This window comes from Aethalodelphis obliquidens, unplaced genomic scaffold, assembly GCF_003676395.1.
Source record: "Aethalodelphis obliquidens isolate GAN/ISIS:26980383/991018 unplaced genomic scaffold, ASM367639v1 scaffold26, whole genome shotgun sequence".
Taxonomy (NCBI): domain Eukaryota; kingdom Metazoa; phylum Chordata; class Mammalia; order Artiodactyla; family Delphinidae; genus Aethalodelphis; species Aethalodelphis obliquidens.
In genome coordinates this window covers 18,269,893-18,288,638 of record NW_020837970.1, presented here as the reverse complement: position 1 = coordinate 18,288,638, position 18,746 = coordinate 18,269,893, and the positions used below count along the sequence as shown (strand labels likewise).

Below are 18,746 nucleotides of genomic sequence, written 5' to 3'. Positions count from 1 at the left end.
CTTTCCACTTTTTAAAATATTCTCAATAAATGTATTGTCTCCAGTGGTAACCAAGAGATATCTCTAGCCTATTTTTTTTTCCTGTTTTGATATAGATTTAAAGCTTTAAAAGAACAAAGACTAAAAAAAACAAAACTAAAACTTGGATTGGCAAATATCAAGCCATATGGAACTCTGGAAGTTCTCGGTTCAGACCCTTCAGAATGGGAGGATTGTTCATTTGACAACAGAGTAAAAGCCATAGAGGAATGTAAATCTGTGATAGAGAGTAATCGAATTAGTCATGAAAGTTCAAAGGACTGCTTGAACGAGTCCCCAAACAAGCGACAGGAGAGAGCCAGAAGTCAAAGTGGTATGGACTTGCAGGCAGATGTGACTGTAAGAGAGAGACCCAAGTCCTTGGAAGATCTCCACCAGAAAAAAGTGGGTCGGGCCAAAAGAGAAAGTCGGAGAATGAGAGAACTAGAGCAAGCTATATTTAGTTTAGAATTGCTGAAAGTCCGTTCTCTTGGCGGTGTGTCTCCTTCAGAAGAACGTAGGTGGTCTACAGAACTGATGCCTGCGGGCCTTCAGTCTTTACAGGGTACACCGGATAGTGAAAGCTCTCAAGGAAGCTTGGAACTTCTGAGCTGTGAGGAAAGCCAAAAGAGCAAACTAGAGCCTATAATTCTAGATGAAGGAGATGTGCCGTTCCTGTCACCTAAGATATCTAGCAGTCCAAATTCTGATTCACAGGACAATGCCCTCAGTACCTCAAATGAGACTAACTATACATTGATTCAAAAGAGGGCACCTTCTGACTCAGTGCATTTAAAGAATGGGGCTATGAAGGAAAAACTGGTTTGCAGTTCTGAATCTATTACCTGTAAACCACAGCTGAGAGACTCCTTTATTTCAAATAGTCTGCCTACATTTTTTTATATTCCCCAACAAGACCCACTGAAAACAAGTTCTCAGCTAGATACAAGTGTCCAGAGAAACAAACTATTGGAAAGTGAAGAAACACTTCCATCTCTTACTTTGGATATCAACAGGGAAGCCAGAAAGTACCACTTCCCAGGGGAAAATCAAGTTGTTGCTTCGTTGAATACAGCTTCTTCCAATATTGTGCTTAAGAAGTTAGAAAAGCTAAACACTGAGAAGGAAGAACGGCAAAAGCAGTTGCAGCAGCAGAATGAAAAAGAGATGATGGAACAGATTCGCCAGCAAACAGATATTTTAGAAAAGGAGCGTAAAGCCTTTAAGACAATTGAAAAGCCAAGAACTGGGGAGACTTTTCTGGTACCATCTTTCCATCAGTCAAAGCAAAGAATAGAGAGGCCATCCTCTCTTCTCATCCTGAATACCCCAAGTAAGGACGAACCCAGTGTAGCTGGGACTCCATCAGTAACTGTAAAAGATGCTGCTCTTGCCCCAAAAGACAGTCCCTCTGCTCACTTACCCTTGAAGGACCGACCTGTCACTCTGTTCTTTGAAAGAAAAGGAGGCCCATGCCAATCTAGTGCTGTTAAGGAATTATCCAAGACAGACAAAATGTCCACCCAACTGAATGTAGCCTGTAAACTCTCTAATAATCGCATTTCAAAAAGAGAACAACTTAGGCCAACTCAGCCTTGTAGCTACAAATCTGATGACCCTTTCAGAGATGGAACTACTAGGGCCATTTTCTTCACGCCAAAGGAAAATATGAGTAGTTCCCTGTAAGTGAAGTCTTTATTTATTTTTATGTATAAGTGGGAAACTTTTTGGAAATTTTCATTAGGGTGCCTTGATCTGCCTCAACTATTTGTATGGGTGCTACTCAAATTAGCCATTTTCTGTGTGTAAAAAAATTTCCTAATTGTTGACTCCACCAGCCACCTGAAATTGGATATAATTATACCCTAGGAGTCTTTGACTAAGCACAGAGAGCAGGGTTTTTGGTTCCTCCCCATTAAGTGAGAAAACATTTGTGAAGGGCTGTACAGTGCCTGGAAACTTAGTAGGCAGTCAGCAATTGCTGGTTGCCCTAGAGCTGTTAGGTGTAGCAGTCCAAGCTTGTTAGTATCAGGCTTTAAAGTTAATGTGCTTTGTCACAGCTGTTGGCCTATTTATGGTCTGCATTAAGTTCTTTGTACCTTTTTTTTGGGGGGGGTGGGAATAAAAACCACATAAAATTTACCATCTTAACCATTTTAAAGTGTACAGTTCAGTTGTGTTAACTATGTGCACATTGTTGTGCAACACATCTCTAGAGCTTTTTCATCTTGCAAAACAAACTCAATTACCCATTGAAAGCAGTTCCCCTTTTCCCCTTACCTCCAGCCCCTGGCAACCACCATTCTACTTTCTGTTTCTAAAAATATGACTACTGTATTTATTTTTGTCTGCGCGCCTTGTGAGATCTTAGTTCCCCAACCAGAGATTGAACCTGGGCCCTTGGCAGTGAAAGCATGGAGTCCTAATCACTGGACCGCCAGGGAATTCCCTGTGACTACTTTAAATACCTCACATAAGTGGAAGTTCTTTACTCTTTTAGGTTGTCTTAAGTAGTGGTAGCTGTGAGAAAGCATTTCTTAAGTGGTACGTAAAAACAAATTTGATAAAATTTAAGATAGTTATGTTAAGGCTATGTATACAGTGAATTCTTTCTGTTCTTGTGGGAGAATATCACTGTTTAAATGAAAGGAGGGCTATATCTTAGGGCTAAAAAAGTTAAATTTCATGTTAACTCTGAAAATAACCTTTTCTCATCATAACCTAACTTTTAACTCTGTCAGTCTTTAAAATTACAGATTTTATAGAAACTCTTTGTAAATATGGGCAAGAGATCATTGATATTTTATTTTTCCACTAAGAATTTTTATACAGGAGTGTGAAATGCAGTTGGACTACATGACAACTTGAGATTCTAGTGCTGCGCATTAACCTAGAGATTGCCCAAAAGTTCAGACTCTGTGTAGCATATAAGCCCACCAGAGAATGTTAAAAACATATTATTTTCTGTCATTCTGATTAATTTTAGTTATGTGAGGGGTGTGCATGTGTGTATGTACATAGTTGTTACATCCATGAATCTGTTTTGTAGAAGACTTACAGATTTCAAAAACAATCATCCTTGTGAATTATTCCTTTTATCATTTTGCCAAGATAAAGTCTTACAGCTACTTGACCTAGTTTGCTTTACCTTATTAATATCTATGTATCTTCAAAATGGTTATATATTAGATTGTTTGTGTGAAAGTTTAAGTAAAATTCATACTTCACATCTTCTCTTGTTCTGTAAGTAATACTAGAAACATTAGCATTTTATAGAATCATAAATGTTAGTGTTTCTAAGTTATAATATCTAGTCCAGTTCCCACATATTATAGATGAGGTCACTGGTGCCCGTGGAGGTGAAAGGACTTGTATAAGGTCACATATTTAGAGAAACAGCTGAGACCAGAATTTGAGTTTCCTGTTTAGAAATGAGCATTGGATGTCATGATTAGGAAGTAACATTAGATTAGTGTCCTTTCTATGCCATAGTGGTGATAAGTACATCTTAGTCTTCAGCTGGTTAGTAAGGGAGAACAAAAAAGAAATCATGGAGAAACTTAGAGAAAATGCTGTGAGTTTAAAAGTTAGTTAGGGTGGTCAGGTGCTATCAAAGGTCCTATTAATTGTTTCTCTTTTGGAGAAAAAAATCGAAGGTAAATGGCTCAACTGTGGCAAGAGAGATTTTTAATAACCAAAAGGGTTATTCAGGACAACCTAGGATTGCTGGACTTGATTGTACACTGGTCAGAGGGAGATCTCTGAGAAGCTTTTAGCTATCAGAAAGATTGACATCTAATTAGCTTTGTTTAGGGATTATTGCATAGGGCAAAGGACAAGATAACCTAGGCCTTCATTTATAAAATTAAGTGGAAGATTTTGAATGCAAGGGCAATTACTCTGCCAAATGGTATTATAAGTTAGTGTCTACTTTAAACCCAGCAGTATGCTAGAAGGTAAGATATGATTTTCAGTGAGTTTACAGTCCTGTTATTGATAAATTTTAAGACTCATGGTTCTGAGTTAATATAGATAATTGGGGCCATAAAAGTACAGGTTCTGTTCAGATTTTCATCAGACACAGACATTCATTTCTACAGAGAATTTAATGATAAAGCAGTCATATCATGTGGTTATTCAAGCAGAATTAAATTTTCACAGACTAACACTATACCATCTTTATGGTTTGGGGCATACTTTTAGCTTGATGACAATTTCTTATTCTGCCAGTGTTGATTTTATTCTAAAAATTTTAAACTAAGACCACAGATGAAAGCTACAGAGAGATTTCAGAATGAAAATTTGCTTATCAATAGGACCATCTCAGTATAAAACAAAGTAATGAGGTACTCATCACTGGGTGGCTACTTATCAGGTATTTTATAATGATTAGAGTAAAGGCCCCTTCTTCTGAGACTGATTCTAAAGATTTGGGGATTTGGTATTTTCCCTTTCTCATTATCAAATCCATTTCTTTGACCTGACTTGTTAGACTATATTTCATGCTGTACTTTTAAGACTGCTGCCATGAGATATCTGCTAGGAACTGAAATGTAATCCTGTTGTTTTATCCTAAGTGTCACCAAGGAAGCCTTAAACAGTGGAAATCCTCAACTCCATAAACAAGATGAACCAGCTTGGAAACCTGTGAAGTTAACTGGGCCGGGCCAAAGAGAGGTAAGTATTGACTTTTGTTTTATTTATCTTCTATGCAAAATAGGTGCACACTGTTTTGGAAATTATTATTCTTGTAGGTAGAGCACCTCATCTACTCATTTACTCCCAAGCGTTTATAGAGAAAGAAGCCATGAGTTAAGTCTGTTACACTTAGAGAGGAGTAAGTACTTCAGGCAGGGAAGGGTGCCTAAAAATCCAGATTATATTTACAAAAAAGAAGTTGCTGAGGAAAAGAAGGCAATTTATGCAAGTGACTTTGGTGACTCATTATGGCAGTGAAAGATGACTTCCTTGGCTATGGAGAAGAACAGTATAGATTTAGCTTCCATTCTTATTCTTTGTCCAGAGTAATGAATATGGATTGCTTTTGGTTATCGCTGTCACTTCTAGTGGAAAGGGCACAGGGGTGGAGGGGATGTTTCAAGAAATTCATGAGCTCTCTGATGTCTTTCATTGGCATCGTCTCCCAAAAACCAAAACAAAACATTTTTGTGTTATTTGTTTTATCATTTGGTCAAGCAGGTTGCCAGACCGGCCCATAAAAAGAAAGCTCGAATGGCGCGGACGCGCTCCGATTTCTTGACTAGAGGTACTTTTGCCGATGGGGAGGGGGATACAGAGGAAGATGATTACGATGACATTATTGAGCCCCTTCTCTCCCTTGACCAAGCTTCTCACTCTGAGCTAGGGCCTGCACCCGGCCTGGGTCAGGCCTCTCACAGTGACTCCGAAATGGTAATTTTACAGCAATATAAGAAAAATAGGCAACAAGCAAATCTGATGGGAATAGTCTTTGCTAATCTAAAGCTAACCTTCACAGCTTCTTCTCCGTATAACGGTTTGTACATGGGAAACCTCAGTGAATAAAGCAACTAAAGCTAAACCTTAATTTACAAGGACTTGGATAAAGGGCACTTTAACAGTATATGTCAAATCATAAATTAGGCAAAAAATATTAAAGTTATTTAACTTAGCACTAATGTAGGAGTTTTCTGTGTTATATCTTAAAAGGTCTAGAGCAGGGAGGCTCAAAATTTTTTTTTGTAAAGGGCCAGATAGTAAATGTTTTAGACTTTATGGGTTATACAGTCTCTGTTGCAACTGCTTAACTCTGTTACTGTAGAGTGGAAACAGCCATAGGCAATAAGTAAACAAAGGCACATGGCTATGTTCCAATAAAATTATTTACAAAAACAGGCAATGGGGCTGTATTTGACCTGCTGGTCATAGTTTCTTGATCCCTCCATGGTCTAGTGAATTGGGTATATAAAAAATAATCCAGTAGCTTTTAACTGAAATGGTATTCTCTTTTCTTTTCTTTTTGGCTTTAAACTTGCTTCCCCTCTGCATTTTTTAGTAATAGAAAATAAACATGAATTTTTAAAAATTTAATAAGCAATGCCAAAAATGTCTTCCTGGGCCAACCAAGCCAACTAAAAGGCTATAGATAATGTGAATTTGTCTTAATCACAAATTACAACATTGGAGTTATGTTTGAATAAAGCTGCATTAAGAAAATAACTATTATCATATCTCAGCCCAAATTAGGCATATATAGTTTGATAAGTACAAATGTTTATGGGTATAAAGTGTTTGATTTTGGAATTGTCCTGGAAAATACAATATGAGTACCCTGTATGTCTATTATGTACTAAAACATTATCACTGAGGAGGTGGAATGATATGCATTTTATTTCCGTGCATATCCTTAATTAAGTTGGGTCTCTAATGTTTTTCTTTAGTATCTGTTCATTATGGGAGAAACATTTTAGGATGGTCTTCTTTTGACTCATTAAATATTTTATCTTTGAGCTGTTTTAAAAGCTATTTGATTGTTCCAAAGACCTAGTTAATTAAAACTTTTGCTAAGTTCCAGAATATTCTCATTGTCTTTATCTTTTATTGGAGATGGACCCAGTTTTTAAATGATAATATTGATATTCTGAGAAAGGAAAAATAAAAACAACAACAAAAACAGAAAAATGCATGACCAGTTCTCTAATTAGACGAATGAGTCATTACCCTGAGCCAAACTGTAGGACTGTAAAAGTTGCAGCCTGTATATCCATTGATATATATAATTAGAACCAAAGCGTTCTCTTCAGTGTAGGATAAAATAACTCCAGTTTGGAGGTGCCCTGTTTTTGAGTTATAAATAATGAAATATACTCTATCATATGCTTAGTTGTTAAAGATGAAATTATGTAATGGAGCAAACTAATTTTAATGAAAAGCGCTGCTATATATTTTTAGTGTAAATAGGGAACATGCTTAAATTATTCTCCAAAGTGTACATAGATTTTTCATTTGTTGAAGAATTTAGCATTTATAATTGCTGTTTTGTTCCTGAGAGTTTCCTTTGTTACAAACCTTAGTCCTTTTGGTGGTAGAATTCTTTCTCACTGAGAATTACTGAGATGAACCAGGAAGTTGGGCTTTCTGCTTGGAGCATTCAGCCCCTTTAAGGGTTCTAGCTGGTAGTCTCTGCCTGTGATTCTGTTCACCTGCTTGACGGTCACTGCATGCCAGTAGTTGTAGAGCACCCTCCTGCACAGTGTGTTAGTCACCTCGCCAGCTTTCTCACTGTCCTTCTGTTTCATCACTAGCTATTTTAGGAATAGGTGGTGGTGGTTGTTTCTGGTGAACACTTGCATGAAGAAGCTTTGCTTTTTAGAATGTACTGATAGATACTTGCTGGGGTTGGGGGTGGGAAGGGTAGGGACAGTTTTAAAGTGTGTTTCTGTTTGTTTATCTTGAAAATATGCCATGTTCTAATGTTATCTGATATTGTGAAAAATGAAGTCTAATTGTTTCTAAATGGAATCTACTGAATTCTCAAAATCCACATATCTTCAGGATTTTAAATGGGCTTGATTTTCTGGACACATGATTTTTTAAAAAACTGGATAGTTTTTGTTTTTTCTCTGGACAAAGTGATTTTAATAACTGACATTTGCTAAGAAGTGTGTCTGTCTTCGAGGAAGCCATCCACTGACCTTTCCAGTTGTGAAATAACTGATCTAATGAGATAAAGACAGTTAGAAATGAATTACCTGAAGGGGATTTGATAAGCATTACCTCCTGAGCTGGTGAATTGTTAATTAGTTGTTACCTGCTGTGGAGGAGTTGAGGTGAGAGTAGTAGTTTCCCTCCTTATGACTTTAATGTTCTTTTTAAACTTCCTACTTTTAACTCTGCCATTTGAATAACTGTTTAGTCTCTGTATGCTGCTTTCACTTAGTTTTTATACCTCCCATGTTTTATTTTTTTAACATCTTTATTGGAGTATAATTGCTTTACAATGGTGTGTTAGTTTCTGCTGTATAACAAAGTGAATCAGCTATACATATACATATATCCGCATATCGCCTCCCTCTTGCGTCTCCCTCCCACCCTCCCTATCCCACCCCTCTAGGTAGACACAAAGCACTGAGCTGATCTCCCTGTGCTATGCGGCTGCTTCCCACTAGCTATCTGTTTTACATTTGGTCGTGTATATATGTCCATGCCACTCTCTCACTTCGTCCCAGCTTACCCTTACCTCTCCCCATACCCTCAAGTCCATTCTCTACATCTGCGTCTTTATTCCTGTCCTGCCCCTAGGTTCTTCAGAACCTTTTTTTTTTTTTTAGATTCCATATATATGTGTTAGCATATGGTATTTGTTTTTCTCTTTCTGACTTGCTTCACTCTGTATGACAGACTCTAGGTCCATCCACCTCACTACAAATAACTCAATTTCGTTTCTTTTTATGGCTGAGTAATATTCCATTGTATATATGTGCCACATTTTCTTTATCCATTCATCTGTTGATGTACATTTAGGTTGCTTCCATGTCCTGGCTATTGTAAATAGTGCTGCAGTGAACACTGTGGTACATGTATCTCCAGAATGTACAAGCAGCTCATTCAGCTCAATATCACAAAAACAAACAACCCAATCCAAAAATGGGCAGAAGACCTAAATAGACATTTCTCCAAAGAAGACATACAGATGGCCAACAAATACATGAAAAGAACGTCAACATCACTAATTAGAGAAATGCAAATCAAAACCACAATGAGGTATCACCTCACACTGTTTAGAATGGCCGTCATCAGAAGATCTACAAACAGTAAATGCTGGAGAGGAGAAAAGGGAACCCTCTTGCACTATTGGTGGGAATGTAAATTGATATAGCCACAATGGAGAACAGTATGGAGGTTCCTTAAAAAACTAAAAATAGAACTACCATATGACCCAGATATCGCATTACTGGGCATATACCCTGAGAAAACCATAATTCAAAAAGAGACATGTACCACAATGTTCATTGCAGCTCTATTTACAATAGCCAGGACATGGAAGCAACCTAAATGTCCATCAACAGATGAATGGATAAAGAAGATGTGGCACATATATACAATGGAATATTACTGCTAAGCAATATTTTTAAGGTGGCTTTCATATCGTCTTTTAGTCTCTGAATCATCTGGATGGTGAATGAGTTAATAAAATCATTTCTATCACTTATCTGTAGGATTGGTATAGGTAACAGTTTTCTCTGTATAGTTTCTTCTACCGTTCGCTAGACTTAAAGCAATCATCTCCATGGGTATGACTCCCAAATAGCTCTCCAGAATTTGTTGACTTTATCTACAGTATGCTAAAACTAAGTTTTTCATTTCCCCCCAAAACTCCTATACTTCTTATATTCCTATTTCTGTTTGTTTTTCTCTGAGATACTCTTCAATCCTTATCTGTGTTGAATTTTCCTTCTCTTTACTATCCACTCCACAAAAAACTGCCAGAAGAAAAACATTTATCAAGGCTAAATTTAATAGCTTATTTTACAGTAAGGGAAAATCCATCTTGACCAGGTCTTAGTAATTTCTCAGAAAGGGGAAGTCAGGAAAGGATATTTATAGTATTTTAGGGCCTAGGCTGGTGATTTTGAGGGTCTTACAAGTTGGAAAACCAGCTGAATTGAACAAAGTTTATGACATAAAAAGTTTAGATTGGTGGCCCCAGGACAGCAGCCACACTATTGAATACTCTTGGTATTTACTTATTTTTTAATATACTGTTTTCTATTTGATTTTGTTTAATTTCTTCAAGCCTGTTAGATCTTTCTGGTTTTCAGTTTTGTTCTCGGTTTTTTATTGATTTTTTTTTGGCTGCACCACACGGCTTGCAGGATCTCAGTTCCCCAAATAGGGATTGAACCCCGGCCACAGCAGTGAAAGCCCAGAATCCTAATCACTAGGTCACCAGGGAACTCCATACACTTAGTATTAATATGTGTATTTTATTCCCCCCAAAAGTCAGGGACAGTTCATAGCATTGCGACTCTCCACTGTTTGATTTGGTAGAATTTCCCTATGAAACCATCTGGGGTTGATACTTTTTTGTGACATAATTCTTTTATTATAAGTTCCTCTATTCTAGGAAAGTTAGTCTTTAAAGCTTTCTGTCTAATGGGGGCAATTTTGGCAACTAGTTTTTTCCATTTCAGCTAACTTTAATAATTTATTTGCCTAGAGGTCTGGAAAGTAGTCTCATGATTTTAAAAAATTCTCTGTTTCAATCGTTATTTCCGTTTTGTCATTTCTTATTTTGTAGATTTTTTCCCCTTACCTAGTCGTTTGTCTATTTTGTTAATTTTTTCCAAAGTAACAGGATTTGGTTTATTTATCATACCTACATTTTTTTTCATTCTCCACTGATTTCTGCTTTTACCTTTATTATTTATTTTATTATGCTGTTTTTGGTTTACTTTCTTATTTTTCTAGCTTTTGAGTGGTTAATTTAATTCATTTATATATTTTTATCGATACAGGTTTGTAAGGCTATGGTTTTTCCTCTGATCACACTTCAGATGTATCTTGTTTACTCTAATATGTAAAGGATTTATTATTTTTTAAGAAAATCTGTAATTTTAGTTTTTTTACCCAAAACTTGTTTAATAAAAATTTTTTTTTTTTTTTTTTTTTTTTTTTTTTTTTTTGCGATACACGGGCCTCTCACTGTTGTGGCCTCTCCCGTTGCGGAGCACAGGCTCTGGGCGCGCAGGCTCAGTGGCCACGGCTCACGGGCCCAGCCGCTCTGCAGCATGTGGGATCTTCCCAGACCGGGGCACGAACCCGTGTCCCCTGCATTGGCAGGCGGACTCTCAACCACTGCGCCACCAGGGAAGCCCTAATAAAAATTTTTGAGTTTTCAGATGAAGAGCCTTTTTTGTTTTTTAATTTTTGTTAGTTTCTAGTTTTATTGTATTCTGATGAAAGACTTTATGATGCTTCTGTTTGATCAAATTTACTGGTATTTTCTTCATTACTTAGTATATGATCAGTTTTTGTGAATGTACCATGTGCATTTTTTAAATTGAAATATAGTTGACATACAATATTATGTTACTTTTGGATATACTATGTAATGACTTGACATTTGCATACATTATGAAATGATCACCATGATAAGTCTCGTAACCATCTGTCCCCATACAAAGTTATTATAATATTACTGACCATATTCCTTATGCTGTATATACATCCCCATGACTTGCTTACTATTAAACTGGAGGTTTGTACCTCTTAATCCCCTACACATATTTCGCCCACCTCTCCTACCCCCCTCCCTTCTGGCAGCCACCCATTTGTTCTCTGTATCTATGAGTCTGTTTTCATTTTGTTCAGTTTGTTTGTTTTGTTTTTTCGATTCTGCATATGAGTGAGATCATGCAGTTTTTGTCTTTGACTGACTTATTTCAGTTAGCATAATACCCTCTAGATCCGTACATGTTGTCTCAAATGACAATAATTAATTTTTTTAATGGCTTAGTAATATTCCACTGTTTATATATACCACATCTTTTTTATCCAGTCATCTATTGATGGGCACTTAGGTTGCTTCTATAGCTTGTCTATTGTAAATAATACTTCAGTGGACACTGGAGTGCATATATCTTATGTTAGTGTGGTTTTTTTCCTTTGGATAAATACCCAGAAGTGGAATTGCTGGATCATATCATAGTTCTATTTTTAATTTTTTGAGGAACCTCCATATTGTTTTCCATAGTGGCCATACCAATTTACATTCCCACCAACAGTGAACGAGGGTTCCCTTTTATCCACATCCTTGCCAATACTTGTTATTTGTTGAACGTGTATTTGATAAGAAGGTATATTCTCTATTCAGAGTATAAAATTTCAATATATATCTGTAAGCTCTACCTTATTAATTACGTTGTTTGCCTTCTACGTCCTTATTATTTTTGATCTGTCTTATACAGAATGTGTTAACGTCTCCTGTTATTCATTGTGAATTGTGGCTTTTAGTATTAAGAAGTGTCCTTTGTCAGATTCCATGTTTTTTGCTTGAATCCTACATAAATAATAATATCACAGCCTCTGTTTTCTTATTATTTCCACTTGCCTAGAATACTTTTGCTCACCCCTTTAGTTTTAGCTTTTCTGGATCCTTTTGTTTAGAGGTGTGTTTTTTTGTGCAGTATAGTTGGGCCCTGCTTTGTGAGCCAAATTAAAAAATTTTTCCTTAATAGGTGAGTTAAATCTATCCATATTTATTAATGTAACTGATAGATTAATTCTCCACTCTTTCTTATAATTTTGTTATTATTATGTTAAATTTTCTGTGTTTATGTTACTTTTCTTTGATCTTTTATTTTTTTAATTTCTTTTGATGTTTAGGAGAGGTTGTGTTCTTGTTCTGTTGATTGTTTACCTTTATATATAACTTTTAAAAATGCCTTTAATATTTTTTAATTTAACCAATTATACTCTAATTAGTCATTTTAAAATAAATAATATTAATCCTCACCTATTGTGACACAACTGTTGATGAATTATTCTAGTCTCTATTCCCTTCTACTCCTATTTTTTAGGCTTTTATTTCTACTTTGTCAGAACATGTAATTTTATATATGATTCTTTCACTGTAGTCCCTACCTTTGTTTTTGATCTATTATTAAATGTATTAATTATCACTTCAAATATTTTGCAGAAGTTTCCCTGTTTATCTCTTGGTTGGATGAAGCTCTTCCCCTTAGTAGATTACTTACGAAGGGCCATCAATATGGAATTCCCCAAGATCTTTCTATGGCCTTGATGTTTGAAGGGACATCTTGGCTACATATAAAGTCCTTGATTCATATTTTCTTTCTCTGAGTTTTTTGAAAGTGCTATTTTATTGTTGTCTTACTTTATTTGTTACTGTTGGTAAGTCTGTTACCAGTCTAAATCTCTTGCCCTTATAAGTTATTTGATGTTTTTACTTGCATGCCTTCAGAGTTTCTTCTTTATATTTAAAGTTTAAGATATGTCTTTAAATCGATCATTACAGATTAATTATCCTGTATATCTGCAGGACTCTGTCAATGTGTAAATTCTGGTCTTGCCTTATTTTTGAAAAGTTTTACTGGATGATAGTTTTAAATATTGTGTTCTGTTGTTTTGTTCTTCTTGTTTAGGGATTGCAATTACAAACAAGTATTTTTCTTTTCCTATCGTCCATTTCAACTACCTTCTCTCTGACCATTTTTCCTTGTTTCTTTATATCATTTTATATTTTTTTGTTATCTTCCTGCTTTTGTCCCCTTTAAATTTTCCATTTGTGCTTTTTCTCCCTTAGGCGTCTCATAAGTTAATCTTCATTTCACTTTCTTATTAATTGATTGATTGCTGTGTCCTAGCTGCTGCACGCAGGCCTTCTCCAGTCACAGCAAGTAGGGGCCTCGCACCACGGTGGCCTCTCCAGCCGCAGAGCACAGGCTCCAGCCACACAGTTGTGCCTCAGCAGTTGTGGCACGTGGGCTCGGCAGCTGTGGCTCACAGAGCGCAGGCTCAACAGCTGTGCTGCCCGGGCACAGCTGCTCCGCAGCACGTGGGATCCTCCCGGACCAGGGACTGAACCCACATCCCCTGCACTGGCAGGCAGACTCCCAACCACTGTGCCACCAAAGACCTTTACTGTCTTTTTATTTCTTTCATGAGTTCATTCAACTCTACTTTCATTTCTACCCAGTTTTTGCTCTCTCAGGGTTAACTGTTCATTATCTTGATAGCTGCTGTTTCTTCTTTTTTGGCTGCATTGGGTCTGCATTGCTGCACTTGGGCTTTCTCTAGTTGTGGCGAGTGGGGGCTACTCCTCGTTGCAGTGCGTGGGCTTCTCATAATGGTGGCTTCTCTTGCTGCAGAGCACAGGCTCTAAGCACGTGGGCTTCCGTAGTTGCAGCACACAGGCTCAGTAGTTGTAGCTCACGGGCTCTAGACTGCAGGCTCGGTAGTTGTGGCGCATGAGCTTAGTTGCTCCGCGGCATGTGGGATCTTCCTGGACCAGGGATTGAACCCATGTCACCTGCATTGGCAGGTGGATTCTTTTTTTTTGTTTTTTTTAACATTTCTATTGCAGTATAATTGCTTTACAATGGTGTGTTAGTTTCTGCTTTATAACAAAGTGAATCGGCTATACATATACATATATCCACATATCTCCTCCCTCTTGTGTCTCCCACCACCCTCCCTATCCCACCCCTCTAGGTGGTCACAAAGCACTGAGCTGATCTCCCTGTGCTATGTGGCTCCTTTCCACTAGCTAGCTATTTTACGTTTGGTAGTGTATATATCCATGCCACTCTCTCACTTTGTCCCAGCTTACCCTTCCCCTCCCTGTGTCCTCAAGTCAATTCTCTATGTCTGCGTCTTTATTCCTGTCCTGCCCCTAGGTTCTTCAGATCCATGTTTTTTTTTTTTAGATTCCGTATATATGTGTTAGCATACGCTATTTGTTTTTCTCTTTCTGACTTCACTCTGTATGACAGTCTCTAGGTCCATCCACCTCACGACAAATGACTGAATTTCATTTCTTTTTATGGCTGAGTAATATTCCATTGTATATATGTGTAACATCTTTTTTTTTAAACATTTTTATTGGAGTATAATTGCTTGGCAGTGGTGTGTTAGGTTCTGCTTTATAACAAAATGAATCAGTTATACATATACATATATACCCATATCTCTTCCTGCTTGCATCTCCCTCCCTCCCACCCTCCCTATCCCACCATTCTATCTGGTCACAAAACACCGAGCTGACCTCCCTGTGCTATGTGACTGCTTCCCACTAGCTATCGATATTTTACATTTGGTAGTGTATATATGCCCATATATACACTACCACTCTCTCACTTTATCCCAGCTTACCTTTCCCCCTCCCCATGTGTCCAAGTCCATTCTCTAGTAGGTCTGCGTCTTTATTCCCGTCTTGCCCCTAGGTTCTTCATGACGTTTTCTCTTTTTTTTAGATTTCGTATATATGTGTTAGCATACGCTATTTGTTTTTCTCTTTCTGACTTCACTGTGTATGACAAACTCTAGGTCCATCCACCTCACTACAAATAACTCAATTTAATTTCTTTTTATGGCTGAGTAATATTCCAATATTCCATTGTATATATGTGCCACATCTTCTTTATCCATTCATCTGTTGATAGGCACTTAGGTTGCTTCCATGTCCTGGCTATTGTAAATAGAGCTGCAGTGAACACTGTGGTACATGACTCTTTTTGCATTATGGTTTTCTCAGGGTATAAGCCCAGTAATGTGATATCTGGGTCATATGGTAGTTCTATTTTTAGTTTTTTAAGAACCTCCATACTGTTCTCCATAGTGGCTGTATCAGTTAACATTCCCACCAATACTGCAAGAGGGTTCCCTTTTCTCCACACCCTCTCCAGCATTTATTGTTTGTAGATTTTTTGATGATGGCCATTCTGACTGGTGTGGGGTGATACCTCATTGTAGTTTTGATTTGCATTTCTCTAATGATTAGTGATGTTGGCATCCTTTCATGTGTTTGTTGGCAAACTGTATATCTTCTTTGGAGAAATGTCTATTTAGGTCTTCTGCCCATTTTCAGATTGGGTTGTTTGTTTTCTTGATATTAAACTGCATGAGCTGCTTGTAAATTTTGGAGATTAATCCTTTGTCAATTGCTTCATTTGCAAATATTTTCTCCCATTCTGAGGGTTGTCTTTTCATCTTGTTCATGGTTTCCTTTGCTGTGCAAAAGCTTTTAAATTTTATTAGGTCCCACTTGTTTATTTTTATTTTTGTTTCCATTACTCTAGGAGGTGGATCAAAAAAGGTCTTGCTGTGATTTATGTCATAGAGTGTTCCACTTATGTTTTCCTCTAACAGTTTTATAGTGTCTGGCCTTACATTTAGGTCTTTAATCCATTTTGAGTTTATTTTTGTGTATGGTGTTAGGAAGTGTTCTAATTTCATAGTTTAACATGTACCTGTCCAGTTTTCCCAGCCCCACTTATAGAAGAGGCTGTCTTTTCTCCATTGTATATCCTTTCCTCCATTACCAAATGTGCATGGGTTTACCTCTGGACTTTCTATCTTGTTCCATTGATCTGTATTTCTGTTTTTGTGCCAGTACCGTACTGTCTTGATTACTGTAGCTTTATAGTATAGTCTGAAGGCAGGGAGCCTGATTCCTCTAGCTCTGTTTTTCTTTCTCAAGACTGCTTTGGCTATTCAGGGCATTTTTTGTTTCCCTACAAATTGTGAAATTTTTTGTTCTAGTTCTATGAAAAATGCCAGTGGCAGTTTGATAGGGATTGCATTGAATCTGTAGATTGCTTTGGGTAGTAGAGTCATTTTCACAATGTTGCTTCTTCCAATCCAAGAACATGGTATATCTCTCCATCTGTTTGTATCATCTTCATTTTCTTTCATCAGTGTCTTATATTTTTCTACATACAGGTCTTGTGTCTCCTTACATAGGTTTATTCCTAGGTATTCTATTCTTTTTGTTGCAGTGGTAAATAGGAGTGTTTCCTTAATTTCTCTTTCAGAATTTTCGTCATTAGTGTATAGGAGTGCAAGAGATTTCTGCGCATTAATTTTGTATCCCGCTACTTTGCCAAATTCATTGATTAGCTCTAGTAGTTTTCTGGTAGCATCTTTAGGTTTCTCTATGTATAGTATCATGTCATCTTCAAACAGTGACAGCTTTACTTCTTCTTTTCCTATTTGGATGCCTTTTATTTCTTTTTCTTCTCTGATTGCTGTGGCTAAAACTTCCAAAACTATGTTGAATAAGAGTGGTGAGAGTGGGCAACCGTGTCTTGTTCCTGATCTTAGTGGAAAGTTTTCAGTTCTTCACCATTGAGAATGATGTTGGCTGTGGGTTTGTCATATATGGCCTTTATTATGTTGAGGTAACTTCCCTCTATGCCTGCTTTCTAGAGGGTTTTTATCATAAATGGGTGTTGAATTTTGTCGAAAGCTTTTTCTGCGTCTCTTGAGATGATCATAAGATTTTTCTTCTTCAGTTTGTTAATATGGTTTATCGCATTGATTGATTTGCATATATTGAAGAATCCTTGCATTCCTGGAATAAACCCCACTTGATCACGGTATATGATATCATACCTTTTAATGTGCTGTTGGATTCTGTTTGATAGTATTTTGTTGAGGATTTTTGCATCATGTTCATCAGTGATATTGGCCTGTAGTTTTCTTTCTTTGTGACATCTTTGTCTGGTTTTGGTATCAGGGTGATGGTGGCCTCGTAGAATGAGTTTGGGAGTGGTCCTCCCTCTGCTACATTTTGGAAGAGTTTGAGAAGGATAGGTGTTAGTTCTTCTCTAAATGTTTGATAGAATTCGCCTCTGAAGCCATCTGGTCCTAGGCTTTTGTCTGTTGGAAGATTTTTAATCACAGTTTCAATTTCAGTGCTTGTGATTGTCTGTTCATATTTTCTATTTCTTCCTGGTTCACTCTCGGTAGGTTGTGCATTTCTAAGAATTTGTCCATTCCTTCCAGGTTGTCCATTTTATTGGCATAGAGTTGCTTGTAGTAATCTCTCATGATTCTTTGTATTTCTGCAGTGTCAGTTGTTACTTCTCCTTTTTCATCTAATTCTGTTGAATTGAATCTTCTCCCTTTTTTTCTTGATGAGTCTGGCTAATGGTTTATCAATTTTGTTTATCTTTTCAAAGAACCAGCTCTTAGTTTTATTGATCTTTGCTATCGTTTCCTTCATTTCTTTTTCATTTATTTCTGATCTGATGTTTATGGTTTCTTTCCTTCTGCTAACTTTGGTTTTTTTTTCTTCTTTCTCTAGTTGCTTTAGGTGCAAGGTTAGGTTGTTTATTTGAGATGTTTCCTGTTTCTTAAGGTAGGATTATATTGCTATAAACTTCCCTCTTAGAACTGCTTTTGATGCATCCTATAGATTTTGGGTCAGCGTGTCTCCATTGTCATTTGTTTCTAGGTATTTTTTGATTTTCTCTTTGATTTCTTCAGTGATCACTTGGTTATTAAGTAGTGTACTGTTTAGCCTTCATGTGTTTGTACTTTTTACAGATCTTTTCCTGTAATTGATATCTAGTCTCATAGTGTTGTGGTTGGAAAAGATGCTTGATACGATTTCAATTTTCTTAAATTTACCAAGTCTTGATTTGTGACCCAAGATATGATCTATCCTGGAGAATGTTCCATGAGCACTTGAGAAGAATGTGTATTCTGTTGTTTTAGGATGGAATGTCCTATAAATATCTATTAAGTCCATCTTGTTTAATGTATCATTTAAAGCTTGTGTTTCCTTATTTATTTTCATTTTGGATGACCTGTCCATTGGTGTAAGTGAGGTGTTAAAGTCTCCCACTATTATTGTGTTACTGTCGATTTCCTCTTTTATAACTGTTAGCATTTGCCTTAGTATTGAGGTGTTCCTATGTTGGGTGCATATATATTTATAATTGTTCTATCCTCTTCTTGGATTGATCCCTTGATCATTATGTAGTGTCCTTCCTTGTCTCTTGTAACAATCTTTATTTTAATGTCTATTTTATCTGATATGAGTGTAGCTACTCCAGCTTTCTTTTGATTTCCATTTGCATGGAATATCTTTTTCCATCCCCTCACTTTCAGTCTGTATGTGTCCCTAGGTCTGAAGTGGGTCTCTTGTAGACAGCATATATGTGGGTCTTGTTTTTGTATCCATTCAGCCAGTCTGTGTCTTTTGGTGGGAGCATTTAACC

The 18,746-nt window shown here is 36.9% G+C and overlaps 1 protein-coding gene across 11 annotated transcripts in view; it reads left to right on the top strand.

Moving 5' to 3' along the window:
* Window positions 1–18,746, top strand: part of MYO9A (myosin IXA) — a 268,245-nt gene that overhangs the window by 179,784 nt on the left and 69,715 nt on the right. For 5 of the 11 annotated variants that reach the window (XM_027123501.1, XM_027123505.1, XM_027123500.1 and 2 more), the window contains 3 exons: window positions 96–1,700; window positions 4,596–4,695; window positions 5,215–5,430. In XM_027123501.1, the coding sequence (XP_026979302.1) occupies window positions 96–1,700; window positions 4,596–4,695; window positions 5,215–5,430 (1,921 nt within the window). The remainder of the gene's footprint in view (window positions 1–95; window positions 1,701–4,595; window positions 4,696–5,214; window positions 5,431–18,746) is intronic. The other 6 variants (XM_027123508.1, XM_027123506.1, XM_027123507.1 and 3 more) reach the window with 3 other exon arrangements.